The 24,785-nt window shown below is 43.2% G+C and overlaps 2 protein-coding genes across 5 annotated transcripts in view; one reads left to right on the top strand and one right to left on the bottom strand.

The window, feature by feature from the left end:
• Nucleotides 1-2,193, bottom strand: part of CPEB4 (cytoplasmic polyadenylation element binding protein 4) — an 80,965-nt gene extending 78,772 nt beyond the window's left edge. For both annotated transcript variants that reach the window (XM_042454158.1, XM_042454157.1), the window contains exon 1: nucleotides 1,069-2,193. In XM_042454158.1, coding sequence (XP_042310092.1) covers nucleotides 1,069-2,193 — 1,125 coding nt within the window. The remainder of the gene's footprint in view (nucleotides 1-1,068) is intronic.
• LOC121923603 (stress response protein NST1-like) overlaps nucleotides 1-24,509 on the top strand; it is a 29,402-nt gene extending 4,893 nt beyond the window's left edge. The window contains exons 1-4 of one of the 3 annotated variants that reach the window (XR_006102407.1): nucleotides 3,058-3,173; nucleotides 4,592-4,787; nucleotides 8,851-8,923; nucleotides 23,649-24,509. Coding sequence is in view for 2 of the 3 variants with exons in the window: in XM_042454159.1 (XP_042310093.1) it covers nucleotides 4,530-4,787; nucleotides 8,851-8,923; nucleotides 23,649-23,800 (483 nt within the window). In the remaining variant the exon portion in view is untranslated. Of the gene's footprint in view, nucleotides 1-3,057; nucleotides 3,174-4,435; nucleotides 4,788-8,850; nucleotides 8,924-23,648 lie in introns of those variants that run through there. The other 2 variants (XM_042454160.1, XM_042454159.1) reach the window with 2 other exon arrangements.
• Nucleotides 24,510-24,785: the final 276 nt, after the last annotated feature.

The following is a 24,785-nucleotide window of genomic DNA, read 5'->3' on the forward strand; positions in this document are numbered from 1 at the left end:
CTTGCCAAAGGCCAGACATAACACAAGAAATGTCAATTCTCTTTACAATATTACTGGATTGCAAAATAAATTTAGATCTTTAAGGCTGTATCAAACACAGTTTTGTGCTTCTTCTTAATAACCATTTATATTTTTCCCATTCAGAATTAAAGTAAGACATGTAGATACAACTATCTGATTATACCATGATTACAAACTCAATAATTTTGCCTAAGGTTTCAGAATCCTCTCTTTAAAAAAACCTAACCGACCAGCCTTAATTTGAAATTAAGGAGAAATCAAATATAAATATTTTCTGCATCTCTACTGTATTACCTGGCTGGCAGTTTTTTATTATTATTAACTTGAACAAACAGGAGAAAGATTTCAAATATTTTTAAAGCGTTCCACATAAGGCCACATTTGAACACGACAGGCCAACATCTGAAGTCAGTCCACATCTATTTTTAGACTTACAGTCTAACCGCTAAAATCTTCTGCCCTTGCTAGAGAATACTAGCTTTAACATTTTATATGAAAATTGTAATTTCAAGTAGACTAAAATTGTACAAAAGCATCTGAAATAAATCAAACATCAATTTGACAATATGAAGCAGTACATTTCTAACCGAACACTTTTAGAATTTAGTTATTGCTTTCTGCACACAGAACATATTTGTCATACAATTTGGAAAATAAATAGATGAAAAAACCCTCAGACTTTCAGCTACTCTGACGCTTTAGAACTTATTTTATTCACCCAATTTATCAGAATAATCATTCTTCCACCAGTCTGATCGATCAGGTGCACTAATCTGACAGCACACTAACTATATAATAGATGAACTATTTGGCGATAGTTATTTCTCTGACAAACATTATACAGAGTGTCCATGATTCAGAGATGAGCAATCATGCCACTTGAAATGTCACAAGCTGAACTACTTATTAGAGATGCATTTTTAAAATTAAGTCCCCAGTCATGTATAATCATGAAAGCAATGCAAAAAAAAATCTTTGTCATTTATGCAACACTTCATGTCACATATCTGCATATTATTCTATCTAGCATTACTAGAATAATCTCACCTGAAACGGAAATATATTGTCAGCTCTGTTCAAACTGTCTTCCATCCAAGATTTTGGAGCAAATGCGGAACTGGGCCGTGCATACTTCTGCAACTGGATATGATTACTTGGGAAATTCTTCTTGAGGGGTGAGATGGAGTTCAGAGGTGTTATTCCTCCATTAAGTCCCCTGCGGTGGTCTCGCCCCTGGGACCCTCCCCACCCACCATATCCACCACCACCACCAGGACTCCATGAAGAAGATGGTGTAGGTGATGGGCTTTGGTAGCTGCTCCATGGAGAAGGTGGTTTGTTAAGATTATTAGCAAGATGAGGCAGTTGATTAAAAGCAGCATTTCTATGTGTAAATGGAGGTGGATGAGGGCTTGCAGGAGACCTTCGCTGTTGTTGATGCTGATTGTGATGATGCTGAAAATGGGGGTGATGAGGGTGGTGCTGAGAGAGGGGTCCAATCTGAGGAGAAAAGCTACCCCCAAAACCAGGACTGACATGATGTGGAAAATTCTGAAACAGCAAAGCACCATTATTAGCTGAAGCAGGAGGAACCCCTCCCTGGTGGAAGAAACTTGCATCTTCATTGATTATTGTTGAAGAAGAAGGCGCTATAGCTGCTGACCAGTTACTGAAACCAGTCAGAGAAGATGCAGTAGATGTCAAAGGCTGGCTTGATGTACCTAGCCCTGTAGCCTCTTGGTAATCAAATCCTGTTAACACTGGAGAGTCTATTCTTATTTTCTCCTTCCCATTGCCATTCTCAGAAGAATTATCCCCCTGGTTTTCTTCAGATTTAGCTTTCTCAGATTCAGGCAGCATGCCTGCTTCCTGACTTTGACTAGGGGAAAGCTGCTGTTTTTCTAGGGAGTCTTGTTTTTCCTGTTGCTGAGCTTTAGATTTTTCTGACCCCAGAATCTCATCCTGAATGTTATGGGCAGCTGGCGCAGGAAAGAGCCAAGCTGACCCAGCACTACTGCCATTGGCAGCTGTGTTATTTATAAAAGCAGCAGGACTGGGGGTTGCATTTTGATGGTGGTGCGGAGGTTGCAGATGTGGATGAAATCTGACGGGAAAAGCTGACTTATTCCCAGTATTGTTTTGCACTAGAACGCCAAACCCGTAATCCCCCATTTATTTTATTTAGGATTTGAATTCTGCCTAGAGGGGAAAAAAACCTTAAAATATTTCCTTTCCTTTACTAAAGCAAGCGAATAGAAAATATATTTTATAACAGATCTTCTACCCCTTCCTTTTCCACGTAGCCCCTTGATATCTGATTTGGATATTATTTCTGGGTTCTTTTACATGAGATTACCTAAAATATTGACATGGGTCAATTTGTGTTTATTTCCTTCTGACAACCCAGAAGGAACAGAAAGTAAATCTTTGGTTAACAAAATAAGAGGTTTTCTTTTCCTAAAAGGAAATGTACAAGAATGAAGTGGGGATGAAACAAAGCTTCTGGGATTATTTTTAAATCAAGCTTCCTTGCCTTATCAAGCGCCTCAACCTGCCTACGTACACTTCAATGGAAAAAAGATAACCATGACATCTGGCACTCCTCACTCCTTCACAGCTCCAAAAATATATATTTAAATCTGGAATAATTTAATAAATTCTATATAATCTAATATATATCTGTGTTCTACTCTAACAGTCTTTGCTGCTTAAAATGTAAAGATTTTATGTCAGGGTTTTAAGAAAGGGTATGCGGCTTGTACTTGAAGGGCTTTTCCCCACCCTTCTAACCTGTGCTGTTACTGCCTCTGCCTTGTAGAACCACCTACATGAGTAGAAGCTCTCCTGACGAGGCCTTTCTGTATAAAGGGGGGGGGGGGGGCAGCTGCGTGGATCTGTTCCTTTTGGTTAAAAACAAAACCTCTAGATATGGGCATTCAGTGGGTGCTGGGTGTGTGTACAGGGGGTCGGTTGTGCAGGAGGAGAAGGGTGGGTTCTTGCTGCTGCTGCTGCCGCCGCCGGTTGGGTGGGTTCCTGCTTTTCCGGGCTGGCCTCCTCTTATGATCCGATACTTGTGTGTCCTTCAGATGAATCCTGGCAGCCTGCAGAGGAAAAATTTCACCTCAGAAAATCAGCAGTCAAGTGTTCGGAAGGTGGAGGCGGGGGAGGGAGGGAGGGAGGGGAAGAAGAATGCCTAGGAAGCTTAGCATAGACATTTAAAAAACCAACACCATAACAATAATTTATGGTGCGACACACAACAAAAGGGCTCAGATCCTTGGGGAGGGGAGGAGGACGGGGAGGGTGAACCCCTTTTAATTTGGGTGTGAGAAGGAAATGAGTGGGTGTTGGGGTGGGGGCAGCAGAGAACAGAGAGAGGGCGAGAAGGGAGCCCTTTCTTAATTTGGGGAGATGCTGGGAGGTGCGACAGAGACAGGGGCAGGAGGGGAAGGGAGCCCCTAGCAATTCCGAGTGTGAGGACAGGGAAGGGAAATAGATGGGAATGTTGGGGGGGGGGCAGGGGGTGGGATAGGAAGGGAAACCCTTTTAATTTGGGGAGAGGAAGGTGAGCAGGTGGGGATGTGGGGGGAGCGGCAGAAAGGGGGGCGAGAAGGGAAAAGACCCCCTTTCACTTTGCGAGTGGGAGGGAGAAAGAAATGGGGACTAGAATGGGGACGGGAACCCCTTTTAAACTTGGAAGAGGGGAAGGTAAATAGGCGGGGATGTTGGGGAGCAGAGAGGGGGTGAGGTGGGAAGGGGAAAGGAGAGGTGGGGATGTCGGAAGGGGAAGGGGGCCCCTTTTAATTTGGGGGGCGAGAAGGGCCCCCCTTCCTTTGAATTTGGGGAGTAAGGAGAGGGGAGCAAGTGGGGGAAGGGGACCCCTGTTCGTCTGGGGAGGGGCTGCGAGGGGGAAGGCAGGTGGGGCGCAGGGCCAGGGCTGTACCTGCGGAGGGGCGGCGGGGCGGGGGTCCGGGCTCCTCTCTCCCCCATGGGAGCCGCCGGCTTCTCAAGGGAAGCGGGTCACGAGGGGCAGGGAGGGGCGGCGGCAGTGGCTCCCTGGGGTCCTCCTGCGGCTGGTGGCTGTTCTCCTCCGCCTTGGCTCCTCCCGGCGCTGTTCTTTGCCCCTCATGAAAGACAGTCGCTTGGCGAGTGGGGGCCGTGGGCGGGGGAGAGAGGGAGCGGGGCGACGACGACGACGACGACGACGGGGAGGGGCCCTCCTTCTTTCCTTCCTTCTCAAGGGCGAGGCAGGCGCTGGGCTACTTGGTGCGTCGCTTCGGCCCCAGCCGCCACCGCCCCAGCCGCCACCGTCTCCACACGACGGAGCCTACGATCGAAATGACAACCAGCTGAGGAGAGAGGAGGAGGAGGAGGGGGAGACACTTCCGGTTCTGTTAGGCCACGCCTACCATGAAGCCACGCCCCTCGCTGCAACCTAGTCTCCTTGTCACTCACGCGCACAGGCTTGGCCCCGCCCCCTCCTCATCCTCCCCCCCTCCCTTTGTTGAATGGTGCAAACTAGGTTCTCAAAGGGCTCTCTTCCCTTCTCTGCTGTCCATCTTTCCCTTAGACAACCCGCCTTCTCCTTCCTCGCCGCGGACTCTGATTGGCCCATTGGACTCCCTCCCTCCCTTGGCAACTCGCGCCTGCGCACAGCGGAGCCACGCGAACAGGAGCGGCCCAGGCAAAAGAAACAGAGAGAGAGAGCGCACGAGCAAGCGAGTGAGCGTCGCGAGGACTGGCCGTTGCTGGGAGGGCGGCAGCAGGTGGGAAGGTGCTCCAGCTGGGAACCTGAGGAGGAGGAGGAGGAGGGGGCGGAGCTTCGAGAAAGGGGCGTGGCCAAGGTGTTGGCTCCAGGAAAAGCAGGGAAGGGTCTTCTTCTTCTTCCTTATCCTGAGGAAAGCCACTAAGCCCAAGATGGCCAGGCTTGGTCCTCTTTTTCCAGGACCTCCTGTCCAGACAAGGAAGTAGAAAATGCCCTCCGTTTTGGGGCATGGCTAAGAACAGGGTTGGCCAGACTTGGTCCTCCATTTCCAGGACATGGCCTCTATCTCAGTCTTCTGTCCAGGAAGAATCCCATAAGGTCCTCCATGTGGGACCTGGCCAAGGACAGGTTGGCCAGACTGGGTCCTCCGTTTTAGCCTCTCCTCCAAGAGGAAGTCGAAACTGCCCTCCGTTTGGAGCAGGACTAAGAGCAAGGTGGTCCTCCTTTTCCAGGTCTGTCCTCCATTCCAGCCTTTTGGCTCCAGGAGGAGTTCCATTTTGAGCAGACTAAGCATCATCATGAATCTACATTAGTGTTTTTAGAATGTGGCCATGCCCTCCATTTCCCACGATTTCTCCTCCTTTGCGGTGGGAGGGCATCTGGCCACCCTGACCAGTCAGGGAGGCCTTTACTGGGCTAGCCTGGAAGCACAAAGAAGGTTATGCTGGCTGGTGCTGCTGGGGAAGTGCTGCCATGCCTTAAAAAGGCTCATAAGCAGTTTGTGAGGTTTATGTTTCATTTTTGGCAGAGCTTGGTAAAGCCTCCTCTCTTTTTCTATTCGGAACAAGATTCCAGAGACCAGGGTTCGATTTCCGACTCCGCCATGTAAAGCTACTGGGAGACCATGGGCAAGTCACACTCTCTCAGCCTCAGAGAAGGGCAATGGCAAACCTCCTCGGAACAAGTCTGGCCAAGAAAGCCCCATGATAGGTTCGCCTTAGGGTCGCCATAAGTTGGAAACGACTTGAAGGCACACAAGAACCACAACCACAAGCTATATAGTCTGCCAGAGGGTTCTAGCACCCCACTCTTGTGGTTGTGTGCCTTCGGGTCATTTCCGAAACACTCAGAAAGATCTTGTAGCACCTTTGAGACTAACTGAAATAAAGAAGTTGGCAGCGTGAGCTTTCCTACATTTGAAGTCTACTTCAAATGCATCTGAGGAAGTAGACTAAGGCTTGGGCCCAAGTTACTTGAAGGAACGCCTCTCCCTACATAATCCGCCCCACACTCTCAGAACAACGGGGAAATAATATTTACTCAAACACCCGAGAGTGGGATTGACATCAACTCTCCAGAGAGCCTACAGGGCAACAGCTCCATCCCATTGGAATGCACTCCCGGAAGAGATCAGACTCAGTCCCACATTGGAAGCCTTTACAAAGGCACTGAAAACCCATCTTTTTCAGTTAGCATATCCTTCCAACTCTATCTAGAGATATAACACCCCAGAAGATCAGGATGCCTAGCCAAAACTGATAGCGTGACTGTTTGATATATTGTTTTTAAGGTTTTTAACTTGTATGAAATGTTGATGTATTGTACTCCATTGTATTGTAATATGTTATAGCTATGATATGTTAACCGCTTTGATCTGGAGGAAAGGCGGTATACAAATAAAAGTATTATTATTATTATTACAAAAGCTCATGGTGCCAACTTCTTTCTTGCAGTTTAGTCTCAAAGGTGCTACAAGATCTCTGTCAGCAGACTAACATAGCTATATCTTTGAATTCAACAACTCAGAAACAACTTGAAGGCACCCAGCAGATGCACACGATGAAGACATTCATATCGTGTGGGCCCATTTTAATTGTGGTAACAACGAATCACTATTCAGCCATGCAAATCCACTGGGTAACCTTGGGCAAGTCACTCTCTCAGTCTCAGAGGAAGACAAGGACAGATCTGCTACAAACAAATCTTGCCAAGGAAACCCGCCTTAGGATTTCTGTAAATCAGAAATGACTTGAAATCACACAGCAACAACAATATACTGTACAGCTTTAGCCTCCCTTATCCAAAATGCTTGGGACCAGAAGATTTTTGAAAGCTTTTCAGATTTTGGACATACAGTGGGCCCTCCACATTCCCTGGGGTTAGATGTGCAGTACCCCCATGAAAATGGGAAAGCTGTAAATAAGAAAATACAGTGTTTTTTTACCTGAGTGTACGCCTCTCTAGGGATCTCTAGGTCCTCCAGCACAACTCTAGAGAGAACATATTGGTCAAATCTGAAAATGTCAAAGCTGCAAATGTGGAGGGCCAACTGTATTTGCATATACATAATGAGACATCTTGGAGATGGGACCCGCATCTAAACATGAAATTCATGTTTCATATTACACATAACCTGCATGTAACTTTATACAGAGTGTTTTTTAATAATTCAGTGCATGAAACAAAGTTTGTGTACCATGAATCATCAGAAAGCAGTGGTGTCCCTATCTCAGCCACCCAGGTGGACGATCCAGGTTTTGGGATTACTGATAAGAGAGAACCAACCTGTAGTGAAGGATTTTGGAGGAAGTGTCTTTTGGAACTGCAACTCCCCAATGCCCATGTTGGCTGAGGAATTCTGGGAGCTTTTGTCCAAAATGGTATCTTTTCCCAAACTCTTTGCTTTGCGTGGAAGAGTAACAGACCAGTTGAGCTGTAGGGGTAGTTGGTTCAGTTTTGGAAAAGGTGGCACTAATAATTATATTTTATTCTCTCTCTTTCCCCCCTCCCCCTTTGTTTGGTGGTGCTTGGGGTAAGGAGGAGCAAGCATAGGCCATCCACCCATCCCTTGTTAAACTGCGGATGTGCTTGGCTGTTTTTGAGGGAGGAGGACAGGGGACAGCTGTAGTTGAACACCATGGGTTAGGGAAACAGGTAAAGGAGAAAAAACCAGTTTCTTACAGGTCAGTGGGATTGAAAGGTCAGGCCTTCTGTCCAGAGTTGGATTTCATGTCTAGTTGCATGAAGTTATCAAAGCACCAGCTGCTTTGGTTTGGGGCACACTAAACCTGAGTTGGGTAGTAGGGATGATGGTAGTATGAACTTTGGCTAAGAAATGAGGGATCCGTTCTGGAGTGGTGAGGGGCATATTGGTTCATTTAGGTCCTTGGAGTACTTGTCAGTGCCCCAAACACCAGCTTCCTTTTTTGTTGCTGTTTTCATTCTGTGGATTCTTCTTTTTCTTGGCAAGTAGATGTTTCAAAGGGGCTAATGAAAAGGACAGAAGAGTTATGCTCATGATTTGTCTTTGCAGCTGACATGCTTGAGTTGGCATGTTCTGATCTGGAGATTCCAGATTTAAACAATAAAGATGTTAGAGAAAAAGTTAGTGTTTGGAAGCAGTGGGCATATTGGTTGATTTTTCTGCACTTTCACGTTTGTGATATATTTATTTATTTATTTATTTATTTATTTATTTATTTATTTATTTTTATCCTGCCTTTCTCCCATGTTGGGACCCAAGGCAGCTCACAGCATATACTGTATAAATATATATATATAAACACATTAAAACAACACTTGAAAAACAATTAAAATAATCAAATTAAAACAGTAAAATGATTTAAAACATACAAAATTTAAAATATACAGTGTTAAAAATAATCTAAACCAGCCTCCCATCCCTCAATAAAACCAGGCCTGCATGATTTTAAAAAGCTTGCTGGAATATAAATGTCTTTGCCTACTGGTGAAAAGCTAGCAGAAAGAGAGCCATCCTAGCCTCCCATGGAAGACATTTCCACAGGGTGGGAGCACCCACTGAGAAGGCTTTCTCTCGTGTCCTCAAGCCTGGGATACTAGTGGGACTGAGAGAAAGCCTTCTTGTGGGGATCTTACAGCTCTAGATGGTTCATATGGGGAGATACGGTCTCTCAAATAGTCTGGACTAAGCTGTGTAGGGCTTTATACGTCATGATCAGCACTTTGAATTGTGCTCGGAAACAAATCAATATCCAGGAAAGCTATTTCAGTATAGGAGTTATATGCTCCCTAAGATAAGACCATGAAAGTGCTGCTGCAGTAGTGTGGCACATACAATTTCTAATCAACAAATATTTTTGCAGCATTTCTCAGAAGACAAGAAGAAGGGAGAAAACAAGCAAGGAGGAAGTGCACAGCAGCGCAGCAGACTATACTGTGAGCTGAGTCCCCTTTTGGCTTTCTAATCAATTTGTGAACAGCTAAAGCTCATATATACAGCACAGTCCTTTTTTAAATTTGAAAATGGGATGAGGAGGATAAAGTACATACTTGTTTTACATAAATCCAACTATAATGACAATTGGTACAGTGGAACCTCCATAACAATGGGCTAACAATCAATGGATTTGACTGCCCATGACTGCCCATGCATGTTGTCACCATTAAAGAATATGTGGTGCTACCTTCTGAAGTTTTTATTTTTTTTACCATTTACAGGGGCCAGGAGCCTGGAACATACCCCTACAGATGGGAAGGGTCCATATTTCTTTTCTTTCATTGCATATTGATAGGGATATCAAAGATTGGGCTGGAAAAATTGCAGGTACAAGAATTGAGATGTGCTTCCATGTGAAGTATTTTAGCTTGAATTCAAACTACCTTAAAGGGTGGTGGGCAGAGTTATGAAAGTCAAGTAGGCATTTTCCCACTAGTAACCTTTCCATGTTTTCAAACCATTTACTCTGTCTTCATTCTTATCAGAAAAGAGTTTGAGGAAAAGTTTGGATAGATTTGTAGTCCTTTTTGATTAATAGCCCTAGAATCTGTACCTGGAATCATACTGATCTATCTTTGCATTCAATTGCACATCCAGTATGAGCAGGACTTTGATAGCAAGCAAGAATTTAATGCCTGTCCAGTAACAGGATAAGTACATTTCTAAGCTCAAAGAAACAAGTTATATTACTTTTAAGATTAAAAATGTAATTATACCTTGATATATATTACTTTTAAGATTAAAAATGTAATTATATCTTGATATATCAAGTTAGGTGTGGCTGCCTGTTTCATGTAAATTCTGCCCTATTGCAGTGTTTTAATGTGGTTTCATTAGTATTGTTTTCTGTTACATTTTCTATACTACCATGGTATTATAACATGAAATTTGTTACAAAGATATGTTTAGAGTGGGGAAATGGTTGGAGTGGGGACTACCCTGCAGCACAGTAAGTAAATGCTCTTTTAGATTCACACTTTTCTTTCTGTTTCCTCAGAAACCCATTTCACAGGAAAGGAGACTAAGGCCCGTTACAGACGGGCGTAAAGTACGTCCTCGGGACGTACTAGGGTTAGGGAAAGTGTGTGCCTTACGCACGCACTTAACGCTAGTACGTCCCCAGGACGTACAAAATGGCGCCGCCCGTTCCACACGGGGGCCACCATGACTACGTCACGACCGCGCCCCCTCCAAACGGGGCGACGCGGAAGTAACATAGTGGGGCCGCGCGAGGGCACCTGGGGCGCCCTTTCCGCGGCCCCAGAAGGAGCTCCATTTTGGAGCTCCTTCCACAATTTGTGTCACTGGCGCAGCCTCTACACAGCTGCGCCAGCAACGCAAATGAGAAAGGGGCCAAGCGGCCCCTTTCTCCGCATCCCCACAACCTTCAAGTGTCCTTGGGGCATGAAGCCCCAAGGACACCCCTTTCCAGGCCACGGAGAAGCGGCCTTTTGCCGCTTCCCCGCAGCCTAGAAAGTGACGGATCGGAGCCTCAGAGGCTGCCACTGTGGCAGCTGAGGCCCCGATCCGGTGGGGAAAGGAGCGCTTACAGGCCGCCCCATAGGGGCGATCTGTAATGCGCCAATGGTTGCTTGTGAACAAAGAACTAAAATTATTTTTAGAGTTTGTATACTCAGGGAATGAATTCATAAACTGAGCTTGTACGTTCTCTCATTCTAATATGCAGTGGAAGAGAGTACAGTTGGCCCTTCTTATACACAGATTTTTTATACATGGATTCAAGCACACACGGTTTGAAACTGTTCAAAAAAAGTATAAATTTCAAATATCAAACCTTGATTTTCCATTTTTTATAAGGGACACCATTTTACTATGTCATTATATTTCATGGGACTTGAGCATCCACGGATTTTGTTATACACAGGGGATCTTGGAACCAAACCCCAGCATATAACAAGGGTCCACTATAATACAGAAGGCCCTTGGTATCCACAGGGGTTTGGTTCTAGGACCTCCAATGGATACCAAAATCTGTGGATGCTTAAGTCCCATTAAATACAATGGCATAGATAAGATAATTTATTCTGCGGTCACAGACCCAACAAACAATGGCATAGTAAAATGGTGTCCCTTATATAAAATGGCAAAATCAAGGTTTGCTTTTAGGAATTTATATTTTTGGAAAGATTTTCAATATGTCGATGGTTAAATCCATTAATAAAAAAATCCATGGATATGGAGGACTGACTGTACTATTGAGTTAATACTACAAGATTGGACAAAAAGTGTTTTAAACCACTGGGTTATCAGCCAGATTAATATTTTTAGATGGTGGTGAGAGCATGAGCAAGCCCTCCCTTGTAGATCTTAAATGATTCTGGCAGGTTTCTATAGTGAGATATGGTGTTTTAGATAGCATAGCTGTATAGGGTTTTGTAGGTCATGATCACCACTTTGAATCAGTACCCAGTGAAGTTGTTTCAACAATGGAATTACATGCTCTCTGTAACTGGCCCCATTCAGCATTCTGGCTGCAGCATTTTGGACCTGCTGCAGTTTCCAAAGGACCACACAGGCCAACAGCCAAGGCATTGAACAGGAGTCCTCCAACACCAAAATTGGAGTTCACCCAGAAATATTACATAATAGTGCCAACAAGTCCCATTCCAGAAAGGCATCTCAGAAGGATGCCATAGTTGATGGCATCAAAAGTCACTAAGAGGTCCAGCACAACCAACAAAGACACACTCCCCCCACCTAGTTTCTTGTGTACGTCATCCATCAAAGCAACCAAATCTGTCTTCATCCTATAACCATTTCCAAAGCTAGATTGAAATGAATCTAGATAATGTGACTCATCCAGAAATTCCTGGAATTGGGAAACTAACACATGCTCCAGAAACTTCAAAGATGGTAAGTATGTTAAGGACTGGCTGGTAATTATCAGGAATGGTGTGATCCAGGGAGGGCTTTATAGTATGTCTCCCTACCACCTCTTTTAGGTTGGATGAAAGCTTCCTTTGCTGCAGTAAGGCATTCATCACTCCCCATACTCACTCAGCAAGTCTCCCTCTAGCTATTTTCAGGAGCCTGGAGGGGTGAGAATCCAGTACACATACAGTGGCTGTCACCTCCAGGAATCCTGTCCACATCCTCAGGCTGCACAAATGGAAACATATCCAATAATACAGGACAAGCAGATACCAAAATTGCATCCACTAGACCTTTCTCAACCAAAACATCCAAATCAGAGCAGATCTGAGTGATTGTCTGCTAAACTGTGGTGTTTAGACTCTTTGCAAACTCCCAGGAATTCGGCAGATTGAGCGTGATGGAACTTCATTGTACTAAATGTAGGAATGCACTGTAAAAAAAAAACATTGTTTCTGCATTTACCGAGTTTGAATCATTGAGTTTACAACATGTGCAATATCTTTCAATTCCAACTTTAACACGGAACAGACCACCCAAAAAGAGCAGCCTGCCAGCGCCTCCTTTTCCGCCAGCAAGAAGCTGCAGTGGATACACTGTGCAGTTTCCCACAGGCAAAAAAAGAACCTGCAAAAAGCAGGTTCTTTTTGTGGCGCACTTCTGACACCCGAGTGCGCCACGACGTGCAGACGCTAACCATCCGTCGTGTCAAAATGGCGGTGCCCGTGTGTACAGGGCGCTGCCATTTTGATGTACGGAATACGTACTAAGATTAAGGAGTGTCCTGCACGCTCCCTAATCCTAGTACTGCTGCCACCACGCCACATTTTGCCCATCTGTAACAGGCCTTTGTTTCCTTTTTATACACACACACACACATATTAAATGAATTAAACAAACAGCATAAAGGGAAGACGGCCAGAAATACTATGTAATGAACATAAAATATATTGTAGTTCAAGAGGATTTTGGAATTCTTAGAAGTATTTGATGTTTATTTAAATAATAATTATTTCCTAATCCTGCTCTCCCAATTCAGTCCATATTCACTTCTTCACGGACAAAAGTATACACCTGCTTTTTAAACAAGGTGGTAAGCAAATTTTACTGGATTGCTCTGCAGGCCTTGGGGAGAAACGGGGGCGGGGGGGAGGAAGGGGTGGCTTGAAGCCGCCCTTTCCAAAGATGGATTGGGGCCACAGCAACCTCATGCTGTGGCCCCAATCCACCTTGAACCTGGTCCGAAAAGGAGTGGCAAAGATCCATTCCTTTTTGTGCCATGGTAAAGCCGCCTTTAGCAGCTGCACTGCAACCCAATGACAGCTTCAAGACACTCCAGTAACATGTGGTTGCCCGGCTTCCAGGAGTCTTCAGAGCATGCAGCATTAAACGCCACATTCTGATGATGCCCTAAAGGCATTGTTTAAGGCAGTGGTCCCCAAACTGTGCCCTTTAAGAGATTTTGGACTTCAGCTCCCAAAAGCCTCGGCCATGTTGGCCAATAGTATGGCATTCTGAGAGCCGAAGTCCAAAATTCTTCAAAGAACACAGTTTGGGGACCACTTTTTAAAAAGGGCTGTCTGTTCCGGCCCTTCCTTATGAATATACCTGTTTAGGCTACTTTGCAGTTTGCCTCCCTCCTGCACTAGATCCCCCCCTCCCCACAAACATATTGAACTTATTTCAGAAATATCAAAATGCAGCAGTCAGAATGAGTGAGGAGACTGTCCTATATGTTCAATGGAAACGGGATATATAGCATACAGTATGTTAGACGTATACATATACCAGAGAAATTGTCAAATGGCTAGAACTAACCGCATGAGAGCCAGTGTGATGTAGTGGTTTGAACATTGGGAATCAGGGTTTGAATCCCCATTCAGACATGAAAACCCACTGGGTGACCTTGGGCAAGTCACACTCTCTCAGCCTCAGGATGTCAGTGGCAACTTTCCTCTGAAGAAACTTGCTGTGACCTGAAACAGATGGGCCAAAAGTAATGCCTTCAGACCTGCATCGGACTGAGAGCACACTGCAGATGCCTATGATAGCCCAAATCTGGCCACAAAAGGAGCGTAATAAAAGTGGTCCTATTGCAGTATGCGGCGGTGGCCGGTCTCAGGACTGAAGTGTCTGGTCACTGCGGTTGTACACCAATGGGGTGCACTTGCAGTTGAAGCAGTCAAACTCTGCTCCATGCCAACCATCTACTTGAGGCCCATGAAAATCATGTAATGGGGTTGCCATAAGTCAGAAAAAACTTAAAGTCACACAACACAAACACATGATCTATTTGCATGAGTAAGAATAAAGGGTTAAGCTTCAAACAAGTACGTACTTCTAGTACAGAATCATTTGGTCTGGATGACTCAGAACAAATGGTGATGCAAGGACTTAGGTTGCATGTTTTCCCTAAAGTCTGTGGTCTCCATGATAGTTATTGCTGGTGGCTTGCTCTTCACTTTTTACTTGTCTCAGCAATCCTACTGTGCTGAGCATTCATGCTGTGAAAAGTTGTTTGATGCTGCTAGCAAAAAATGTATTGGCAGGGAATGATCACATATGGGCTATTAATATGCAAAATAGAGGAGAAATGCTGTGTCTCAAATCATTCTCTCAAGCGAATCAAAGTAAAAGAAGGAATTAAGCATAATGATCCTCATACATGCTCAGCCTGGGACTCCTAGGAGTCCCCCAATCTCTGGTAGGACGTGGAGTGTTCTTAGTGAAGATCAGAAATGGAATTAAAGCTGGTTGCCTACCAGTGACTTGCCAGAGCCAATGGAGCATGGACTGATATGCCAGTGGAGAATGGATTCAAGTAGGGGTTGCCTAGTTGGGGGGTTCTGGAAAGTTGCTTTCACATCCACCCTATGACACTGCAGAGTGTTTTCACTTTTGCCTCCATCTTCATAAACCTACAGACACAATTGGCACCTCCCAGTTGTGCATTTTCATCTAATTTCTATTTGAAGAATTCAGTATAAATAGTCTATTAAAAAGGACTTGGCTGAAGATGATGATCACATATATAACATTTTAAAGCAATGATATAAGGTGATATTGTCAGTACAAGCTGAGCAGTTTCCGCAACTAATCAAAAATATTTTTTCTGCCTCCTCAAAGAAGATCCCCCCCCCCCAAGTTCTATCTGAAGTTCTGTCTGAAGTTCTGTTCATCAGCAGGTTAAATGTGACAGAATGCTAAATATGACTAATATAGTAGATATCAAGAAAAACCATTTGTTCTGGTTACAAATGGAATCACTGAAGCATGGAGAGCTCATGTTCCACACAGATGTAAGGTGACTAAGGAGAGGAATATGTTTACAAAAACTGAGGGACTTGCTCCCCAAAATAAAGGAATTATTTTCATTGCCTGGTGATTAGTATGCACAGGTTGCTAATACAAACTACTAGGCCTGGCTTTTCTTCCAAACATCACTATTTAAGTTAAACTTGAAAAAATAGTTGTTTGAGGTGGGACAGTACCCTGAAAGCCTACAAAAATAAATTGAACCTGCCTTCCCAACTGGAGGAAACAGTTCAAAAACTCTTCAAACTAGGTCCATGCATTGGCAGAGCACAGACTCCCAAACAAGTTCCACAATGAGAAATGATCACCTGATCAGCTGAAAAGTATTACTGCTGGATTTCAGACATATTTGCAAGATTTTATTTCTGTGTGCTTTCCTTTAGGAAACACTGATGTAGAAGATGCAACAGAAATAAATCTTTGGCCGGATACAGACCAGCACTTTAGTGTGTGACGAGCACACACTAGGGTTACAAAAGGGCGGTGCTTCTGCACCGCTCTAACCCTAGTGCGTGCTCATCACGCACTAAACGGCGGTGGCCCTTCCATATGGCCGCCACCGTGAGGACATCACGGCCGCGCCGCCTCTAGACAGGGTAGCGCGGACATGACGTCCTTGCTCCGCGCCAGGGCGCTTAGTGCGCCCTGAACACGGAGCAGGAAGGAGCTCCGTTTTGGAGCTTCCTGGTTTAGTCCACTGGGCGCAGCCTTCAGACGGCTGCGCCCAGCGGACTAAAAGAGAAAGGGGCCAAGCGGCCCCTTTCTCCTTCTCCCCGCCGCCGCGGGGTGTCCTTGGGGCTTGAAGCCCCAGGGACACCCCTTTTCAGGCTGCAGGGAAGCGGCGTTTTGCTGCTTCCCCACAGCCTGAAAAGTGGCAGATCAGGGCCTCAGCGGCTGCTGCTCTGCACACTGAGGCCCCGATACACTGGGGAAGGGGGCGGGTGCAGACCGCCCCAAATGGACGGTCTATAACCCGCCATTGTTTTCAATTGAGTTAAGCAGCATTTAAAATGAATAGTTTTTTGTGGGTTTTTCAGGCTATGTGGCCCTGTTCTAGAAAAATTCAGATAATGCCAGCCAGATATGCAGGTGAAACATCAGGAATAAACTAGAACATAGCCACATAGCTCGAAAATCCCACAAAAAACTATGAATGCCAGCCATGAAAGCCTTCAACCTCACATTGAAAATGAACTTAAAATCTAGAAGCCAGTTTTCTAGACTGGATGTTGGATAGCTGGGGTTCTACTTAACATCGCAAATCTGCATTGTCTACAATGAATATGATCAAGTCAGAGAATCACTGTAGTCTCTTGTGCATGAACCACCTGGGAGTCCTGTTTAAGATCTGCTATCTGTGATTATGTATTAGATTACAAGCTTGCAAAAAGGACCAAAGAGTTTTACATGTATTTATGTGTGAACTTTGTCAGCTTCAAGTTGAAAACACAAATTCCATTTTTCCTTGTGATAAATAATATATGGCAGTCCTTATTTAGGTTTAAAATATGGAGAGAGTAAATATAACAGGGAGATGATTGGGTTTGAGGGGGGCTCCAGGAATTTTATAGTTTTTCTTCAAAATACTATTTGTATTATTTATCTAAGAACATTTTACTAGCACTTTTCATTGAAAAATATCCCAGAACACTACAATAATAAAAACAACAAAATAAAAGAAAACTGATTAATAAAATAATAAAGCAATAAAATATATTATTAATATTACAGGGGACTAAGAAGGATAATGATCAGGGAATCAATTCAGAAAGTGCTTGACCAAACAATTGAGTCTTTAGTTCATACACAGACAAAAGCCGAATCTGTATCTTCACTGTTGCACCTATGAAAGAGGGCAGCTCCTTTACTCTTTTGTTGGTGGATGAGTTCTGTCCATGTTACCATATGATAATGGTATTTCTAGTTAACACATATTATAGTGTGAGCCAGCCTGTTTGGCATACACCCATTCATATCTATTTCCTCATACAAATGTTTACATGCTGACAATAAAAATGTCAACTGTTAGTTTAGCAATTACCAGCTTAACTATTCTAGTTCTGTGTGCTGTTGTGCAATGCAGTCAAACCTATCAGACTTTTAAACTATCATTTTCCTACATTCTTTTGGCCACCGTGTTATTACCACAATCATAGATTCAGAGTTAACAAGCACCTCTGTCAAGAAATGATGAGGATGGCTTCAATAATGAACTGTTGCAGAATAAATGGTTGGAAAATGATGCATGCCAGTGTTCCTTATTTAAATTTAGATACACCTTTCACAGTGTGTTAGAATAATAAAATATCAGTAGATGTAATAATCACAGAATTTTCAGACTTCCAAATCAAAAAGGTCAGCTGGCATTCTGTTAATGGCATAGACCAGTGTAATAATATCTTCCTTTGGTTGTTGTACTAAATATACATGGCTTCCCCCAACATGGTCATGTAGTGGCTAATGGAGAGTGGGGATGGCCAAGAAACATTTGGCTATGTCACTGTAGGAAGACACATGACAATGAAAGCATGCTTTGGGATTTCCTATGGGTCTTCCTGAGGTTCTGCTGGATGGTGTCATTATTGTGTATCTGCCTTACAGGGGCATAGTCAGCTGCTTCTCAGCTGTCCCCCTCTCTTCATAGATCACCACATGGCTTTGTTGTGAAGGCAGGAATGTTACACCCTGGGCACATCTACACAGTTTGACACTATAAGCGGTGTAGTTCCATCTTCTGGAATCCTAGGATTTATAGTTTTACAAGGTCTTTAGCCTTCTCTGCCCAAGACAGCTGATGTCTCCCAAAACTACAAACCCCAAGATTTTGTAGGATGGAACCATGGCACTTAAAGTAATGTCAAACTGCATTATTTTTACTGTGTAAAAATGCGCTCTTAGGAAACACTGTGGTTCTTAAAGTTCAGAGCAACTTTCTAGCAGCCCAGATTAAGAACCACATATATGTGTGCACCATGTGGAGAGAGCAGGTGGCAGCAGCCTTGTATGGCCAGTCTTTATCTGCATCTGTACTGCAGAAATAATCCAGATTGATATGAATTTAACTGCCATGGCTCAGTGCTGTGAAATTATGGGAACTACCTCTGTGAGACATTTAGCTTTCTCTGTCAGAGAGCCCTGGTGCCACAACAAACTATAGTTACCAGAACTCCATAGCATAGAGCCATGGCAGTTAAAGTTATATCAACCTGGATTATTTCTGCAATGTGGATGCATTCCCCATATCCTGATGTGGACGCATAAGCCAAAGGTTTCTGGTATTTGTTTGAGTGTATGTGTGTTTTTCTGTCCTAGGTCTTTTTTAGGATTGACTAAGAACAGTAAATGTTCAAGATATTGTAGTCACTACATCTGTATCTATGGATAAGTGTATACCATATTTTCCGGCGTATAAGATGACTGGGCGTATAATACGACCCCCAACTTTTCCAGTTAAAATATAGAGTTTGGGATATACTCGCCATATAAGACTACCCTTCTTCCAACGCACACCAAATAAAAAACATCAGATTTGATTTCAATCTGGTAATTTTAATTCAAATGCTTATGACATGCAGGTACTTAGCAGGAAAACTTGTTGTATACAAAGCCTGCTTGGATTGGTTAGCTCTCCCTGCTTGCCCAGCCCTCCCTGTCTCCAAGACTATCAGAGTGGTATTGCAAACACGGCTTTTTTTCCCCATACCTTGGGCGTCCCGGACGCCTGCAGCTTGCTCCACCCTTCAGTTACATATGTGGCGACTGCAGATTCTCCAGTCTGGCTCAGATGTTTCAGCACCTGCCCTATAAGATGACACCCGGCATATAAGACGACCCCCAACTTTTGAGAAGATTTTCCTGGGTTAAAAAGTAATCTTATACACCAGAAAATACAATACTTTAGAGAGAAGTATCTTTATTGATAGGTATTTAACCATACACAAGCAAAAGCCATCTTCGTGATATAAATGTAAACATAAGAAAGATTTTAGGAATACAAGTGGTTCCAGACAGATAGTTCCCAAGACAGCCATTCAAAAGACTTCTATTTTTCTCTGTAGATTTTTTGTGATATGAAAAGGACAGAAGGATTGGGAGCACAGTAAAATCACCTGGACCCAATGTCAGATATCATTAATGAGAAAGGGAGATTGAACAGTAAAAACACCTGGCTTTTTCCCTTTATAGTGCCTAAGGGCTTATCCCGAGTGATTAAAAAGCCCCAGATTTTGTTCCTGTTCTTTCTGATTTTGTTTTGAAGATCCATGCACATTTTGTTTATCTCAGAATATTTTTTATCAGATCCCAGTACAATCAGAGAGTTTTTATACTAGTCAGTTTATTTTAGTCCAGTATAAAATCTGAAAGAACAAGAACAAAATGTGCAACTTTTCAATCAGTCTGAATATGCCCAAAGAAAATGAAGATTGTGTCAAGTAGAAATTCTAAGGAAGGATAGCAGTTCAATGGTAGATTTTAGCATGCTTTTCATGTGGAAGGTTCCAGATTCAGTTCTAGATATCTCCAAAGGAAACAGTTGATAAGAAAGATCTCTGCTTACATACCTGAAAAGTCACTATTGACAAAGAGTCTGACCAAGTCACCACTCTAAATATATTGGGAGTAAGCATGGTGTAGTGGTTTGAGCATTGGACTACAGCTCTGGAGACCAGGGTTCGCAACCTGGTTCAGCAATGTAAACCCGCTGCATGACCTTGGGCAAGTCATAATTTCTCAGCTTCAGAAGATGGCAATGGCAAACACCTTCTGAAGAAACTTGCCAAGAAAATCCCTTAGGGTTACCATAAGTCAGAAATCACTTGAAACCACACAACAACAACAAGATCTATTGAACACAGCAGTATACATAGGATTGGGCTGTAATGGTTCCCATATATATTTCCCTGTTAGACTACTAATTTAAATAGTTACAGATAGAAAAGACAAAACTGATCATTTAAATTTCAAGCAGTTCTGAAAAGGTCTTTCCTCTTTGAAGAGTAAAAAAAAAGAAAGAATTCTCACGGTAGTCTCAAATGTCACCATCCATCAGGATCCTGCTGAAAGGCATCACTGCAGCAATAGTTTTATATGGACATGTGCTGAGTAATATTTCAGCTCACACGTTTTACAGCTGTCGTATTTTTCATTATACCATAATTTAGGGATCCAAAAGTGGCAATATATTTGGATCTATAAAAATAAGCCAGTATAGAATCCACCATTATCTTCTCGTTGCAGCAGATAACTGTATTCTGAGCAGTAGAATCATAGAGTTGTAAGAGACCACAAGGGCCATCCAGTCCAAACCTCCTGCCATCCAGGAACTTGCAGTCAAAGCACCCCCCAATAGATGGTCATCCAGCCTCTGTTTAAAGACCTCCAAAGAAGAAGACTCCACCACTTTCTGAGGGAGTTTTCCACTGTTGAACAGCTCTTAATGTCAGGAAGTTCTTCCTAATGTTGAGGTGGAACCTCTTTTCCTATAGTTTGAATCCATTGCTTCAGGTTCTATTCTTTGAAGCAGCAGAAAACAAGCTTGCTCCGTCCTCAATATGATACCCCTTCAAATGCTTAAACAGGGCTATCATATCACCTCTCAACCATCTCTTCTCCAAGTTGAGCATACCCTGCTCCCTAAGTCTCTTCTCATAAAACATGGTTTCCAGGCCCTTCACCATTTTGGTTGCCCTCCTCTGGACACACTTTAGCTTCTCAACATCCTTTTCAAATTGTGGTGCCCAGAACTGGACACAATATTCTAGATGAGAGCTGACCAGAGCAGAATACAGTGGGTCCTTATTATCCACTGGGGTTGGGTTCCAGAATCCCCAATGGATAACAAAATCCCTGGATGTTCAAGTCCCATTAAATACAATGGCATAGTAAAATGGTGACCCGTATATACAGTCGTCCCTTCCCGTTCCGGACCCCCCGCGTAAGGGAAAAAACGCAGATGCTCAAGCCCCATTCAAATGAATGGGGCTCATGCCTGTGGCGGCGTGGCAGTGGTGTGGGGTGCACGCCACGGGAGCACACACCATTGTTTTCTTCCGGCGCGTGTCTCCCTTCCGGTGCAGAAGGAACAGTAAAACGCGCCCACATATGAAGCGGGCACACTGTAAAATAGAAAATCAAGGTTTGCTATTTGGAATTTATATTTTTTTGAAATGTTTTCAAGCCATGAATGCTTCAATCTGTGGATAAAAAAAATCCATGGATAAGGAAGGCCACCTGTACAGTGGCACTATTACTTCCCTTCATCTAGACCCAATACTATTGATGCAGCCTAGAATTGCATTGGCCTTTTTAGCTGCTGTTGACTCATGTTCAATTTGTGTTCTGCTAGAACTCCTAGATCCCTTTCACATATAGTCTTGTTAAGGCAGGTGACTCCCAGCCTATATCTATGAAATTCCTTTTTTCTGCCTGAGTGCAGTACCTTACATTTCTTACTGTTTTATTAGTTTTGGATTGATTTTATTAGTATGTTGTGTAGGAGTGCTGCCTAAAAGTGATTCCGATATGCTGTTTTTATCTAAAAAATAAAAAATAACTAGATCGCAGAGCACTCTTGTAATTTGGAAACATGGATCCACATCATTTTGCATATAATAAGTAGCCTTGCAGTGCATTTATTTGCAAACTTATGAGGACATATGTTTGCATACTTATTTATTTGCAAATACGTGGAAGTACTTTTAAAGAAGATGGGCTGTGAGGCATGTCATTATCCATGATGCTTACCTGTGGTGTAGCAGAAGCTACCCTCTGTATTAAGTAAATCTGATTTGTGAGTGTAAAATATCATAATGGAAGTTCCTAGTGTCCCATGCAGTAGTATTGCTCTAGAGAACCAGCTTGTCATAATGGTTTGAGCGTTGGACTACAACTACTGTATGTCTGAATCCCTTGCTCAGCCATGGAACCCACTGTGGTGATCCTGGACAAATTACATGCTCTCAGTCTCATAGGAGGGCAAACACAACCCCCCTCTGAACAAATCTTGCCAAGAAAGCTCCTTAATAGATTCATCATAAGTGTGAAACAGCTTGAAGTCACACAGCACCAAGTATTGCACTACCCTGGCCCATCTTCCTGTAGTTAAAATCTTATCCTGCTACCCTCCTGTGTCCTTTCATTATTTCTGTGCAATTCATTGCTGTTCCGTTTTCCAAGGACCTTTGTGCAGTTACTAAGGTTTACCACATAAATAGACTAAGAAACTCAGACTCAAGTTTGAGTCAAATGTCACTCTCATACATTTTTCAGAGCAAGACCATTCAAATGTGATGACAGGCAAATGACTAATATTAGATGGTTATGAACCTCAGAATCTGTTTATAGAATCATAGAGTTGAGAGAGTCCTTATGTTGCATCTAATGTTTGTGGTGTTTATGGACAGCTAACAAATTGAAACCAATCATAAAGTAAAATTTACAACAACTAATGAATCATAAAATAGATGCCAAAGATAAAAACATTTAACAAAACCAAGTGTAATCAAAACCATGTGATAAAACCAAGCAAATGCTTGGTTAAACATGATCTTTGACACAACATGAAATGCTTTCAGTGAATCTATCCTCTAGAGGAAAGAATTTCAAAGTTCAGGTGCAGCTACCAAGGAGGTCCTTTCTCTTGTCTAAGTTGCACCCCCACCATAGCTGGAGCACACAATGACCTCGCCATCATATCTTAAGAGCGCTGGCAGATCAGTATGGGAGGAGGCAGTACCTCAGATTCCCTGGCTGGACTCAAGCCATTTAGATGATCACTGCTTTAAAAGTGGCCAGAAAGAAATTGATAACCAGTGCAGACCTTTCAGGATAGGTGTAGTATATGGAAGGAAATATCTCACCAGTATGTTCATGAGACACTGCAGGATATTAGCTCATCTTGGACCAAGGACAGTCTGAACACTCTTCCAAAGTGGCCCATGTAGAGTGTACTGCATTAATCTAGTCTAATTGTGATGAAGCTACCTGTCACCTTGGCCAGGTTGAACTTATCAGGCATGGCCATAATCTGTATATGAACCTAAGCTAAAGGGTGAAATGGTTGAAGGTAATACAACTGCGTACTAGTGGCCAGGATGGCAGTAAAATCCATCAGGAGAAAAAGCTACACTGTCAGTTCTTGAGCTGCTGGCAATAGAGATGGCTTTCTCTGCTGTTGCTGTGCACTTATCCAGAAAGTAGCTTGAACTGGCATAAAGGACCATTCAAAAAGCATAAGGCACCCTCAGAACTGTGCCCTATGTCTCAACTCTTCCAAATGAAATGAATCACAGAAGTGTGGTCTCTGGAAGTGCTCATCATTAGGAGGAGTGCAGGATGCATTGCAATGCTGTGCAAATATAGAATTATAAGTAGAATGAATTTAGAACATTAATAAATTCTACATATGTAAATGTGAGCGTTGTTGTTGCAGATCTGTATATTTTTGTTTTCATGTAGATATTTGGAGCCCAAAAATGTTGATGCTGATGAAGAAGCAGAAGGAGAAGAAAGAGAAGGAAAAGAAGGAAAGGGAGGAGAAAGAGAGGAAGGAAAAGGAGAAGAAGGAAAAAGAGAAGCAGGAGAAACAGAAGCGGGCAAATCAATTTTAAAAAAAATGTTCAGCCATAACCAATAATCCCTAAAGCCTTTCTCAGCCCATCCCAAAGAGCTTGCAAGTCTAGATGCATATTGCAATGTGCCAGGAAGATTAGTAAACCAGAATTCTATTAGGCAAAATGAATGTGCAAAGCTGAAGGAAATCACTGCACCTTGATGCTGTGCCAGATGCATTCTGTGTCCTTTTACCTTTTAAGTGTTACCCAATTCCATTTCTGCTTGGCCCAGCCCACACCAGCTTCTCTGCATTTCCTTTCTATTCCCACCACAAATAATGTGTGTGTGTGTGTAATCTCAGAATAGCTCAAACTGTTCAGCAAATATTCTGTTTATAATTCTGCAAAAGAAAGCACACAAACAATACCTGTAATGTGTATATGATCATGCAATTTTCCATTGTTTTGTCAAGACTGATACATCCACTTATTGAATGTTTATTCAAATTAGATGTCCCACATTTCCAAACCAAAGTGGTTAGAAAAATGGATTACATACCTGGAGGAAAAGCATTGCCCATTATAGATGAATAATTGGTATTGACTGAGTACTGTTAACAGTTGTCTGTATTCGTATTCTTCCCTTAACCATAGAATCATGCAGTTGGAAGAGACCACAAGGGCCAACCAGTCCAATCCCCTGCCATGCAGGAACTCTCAATCAAAGTATACCCAACAGGTGGCCATCCAGCCTCTGTTTAAAGACTTCCAAGGAGGGAGACTCCACCACTCCCCAAGGAAGTGTGTTCCACTGTCAAACTGCCCTTACTGTCAGAAAGTTCCTCCTAATGTTGAGGTGGAATCTCTTTTCCTGGAGCTTGCATCCATTGTTCAAGATACTGTTCTCTGGAGCAGCAGAAAACAAGCTTGTTCCCTTCCTCAACAAGAAGTCTTTAAGCAAAACTTTGTGGGCTGTCTCTCACACAACACATTTTGGTATCACTTCCCTATGGAAAATTGTATATATGTGTAATTATGGTAC

The sequence above is a fragment of the Sceloporus undulatus genome, chromosome 2 (assembly GCF_019175285.1).
Source record: "Sceloporus undulatus isolate JIND9_A2432 ecotype Alabama chromosome 2, SceUnd_v1.1, whole genome shotgun sequence".
NCBI lineage: Eukaryota > Metazoa > Chordata > Lepidosauria > Squamata > Phrynosomatidae > Sceloporus > Sceloporus undulatus.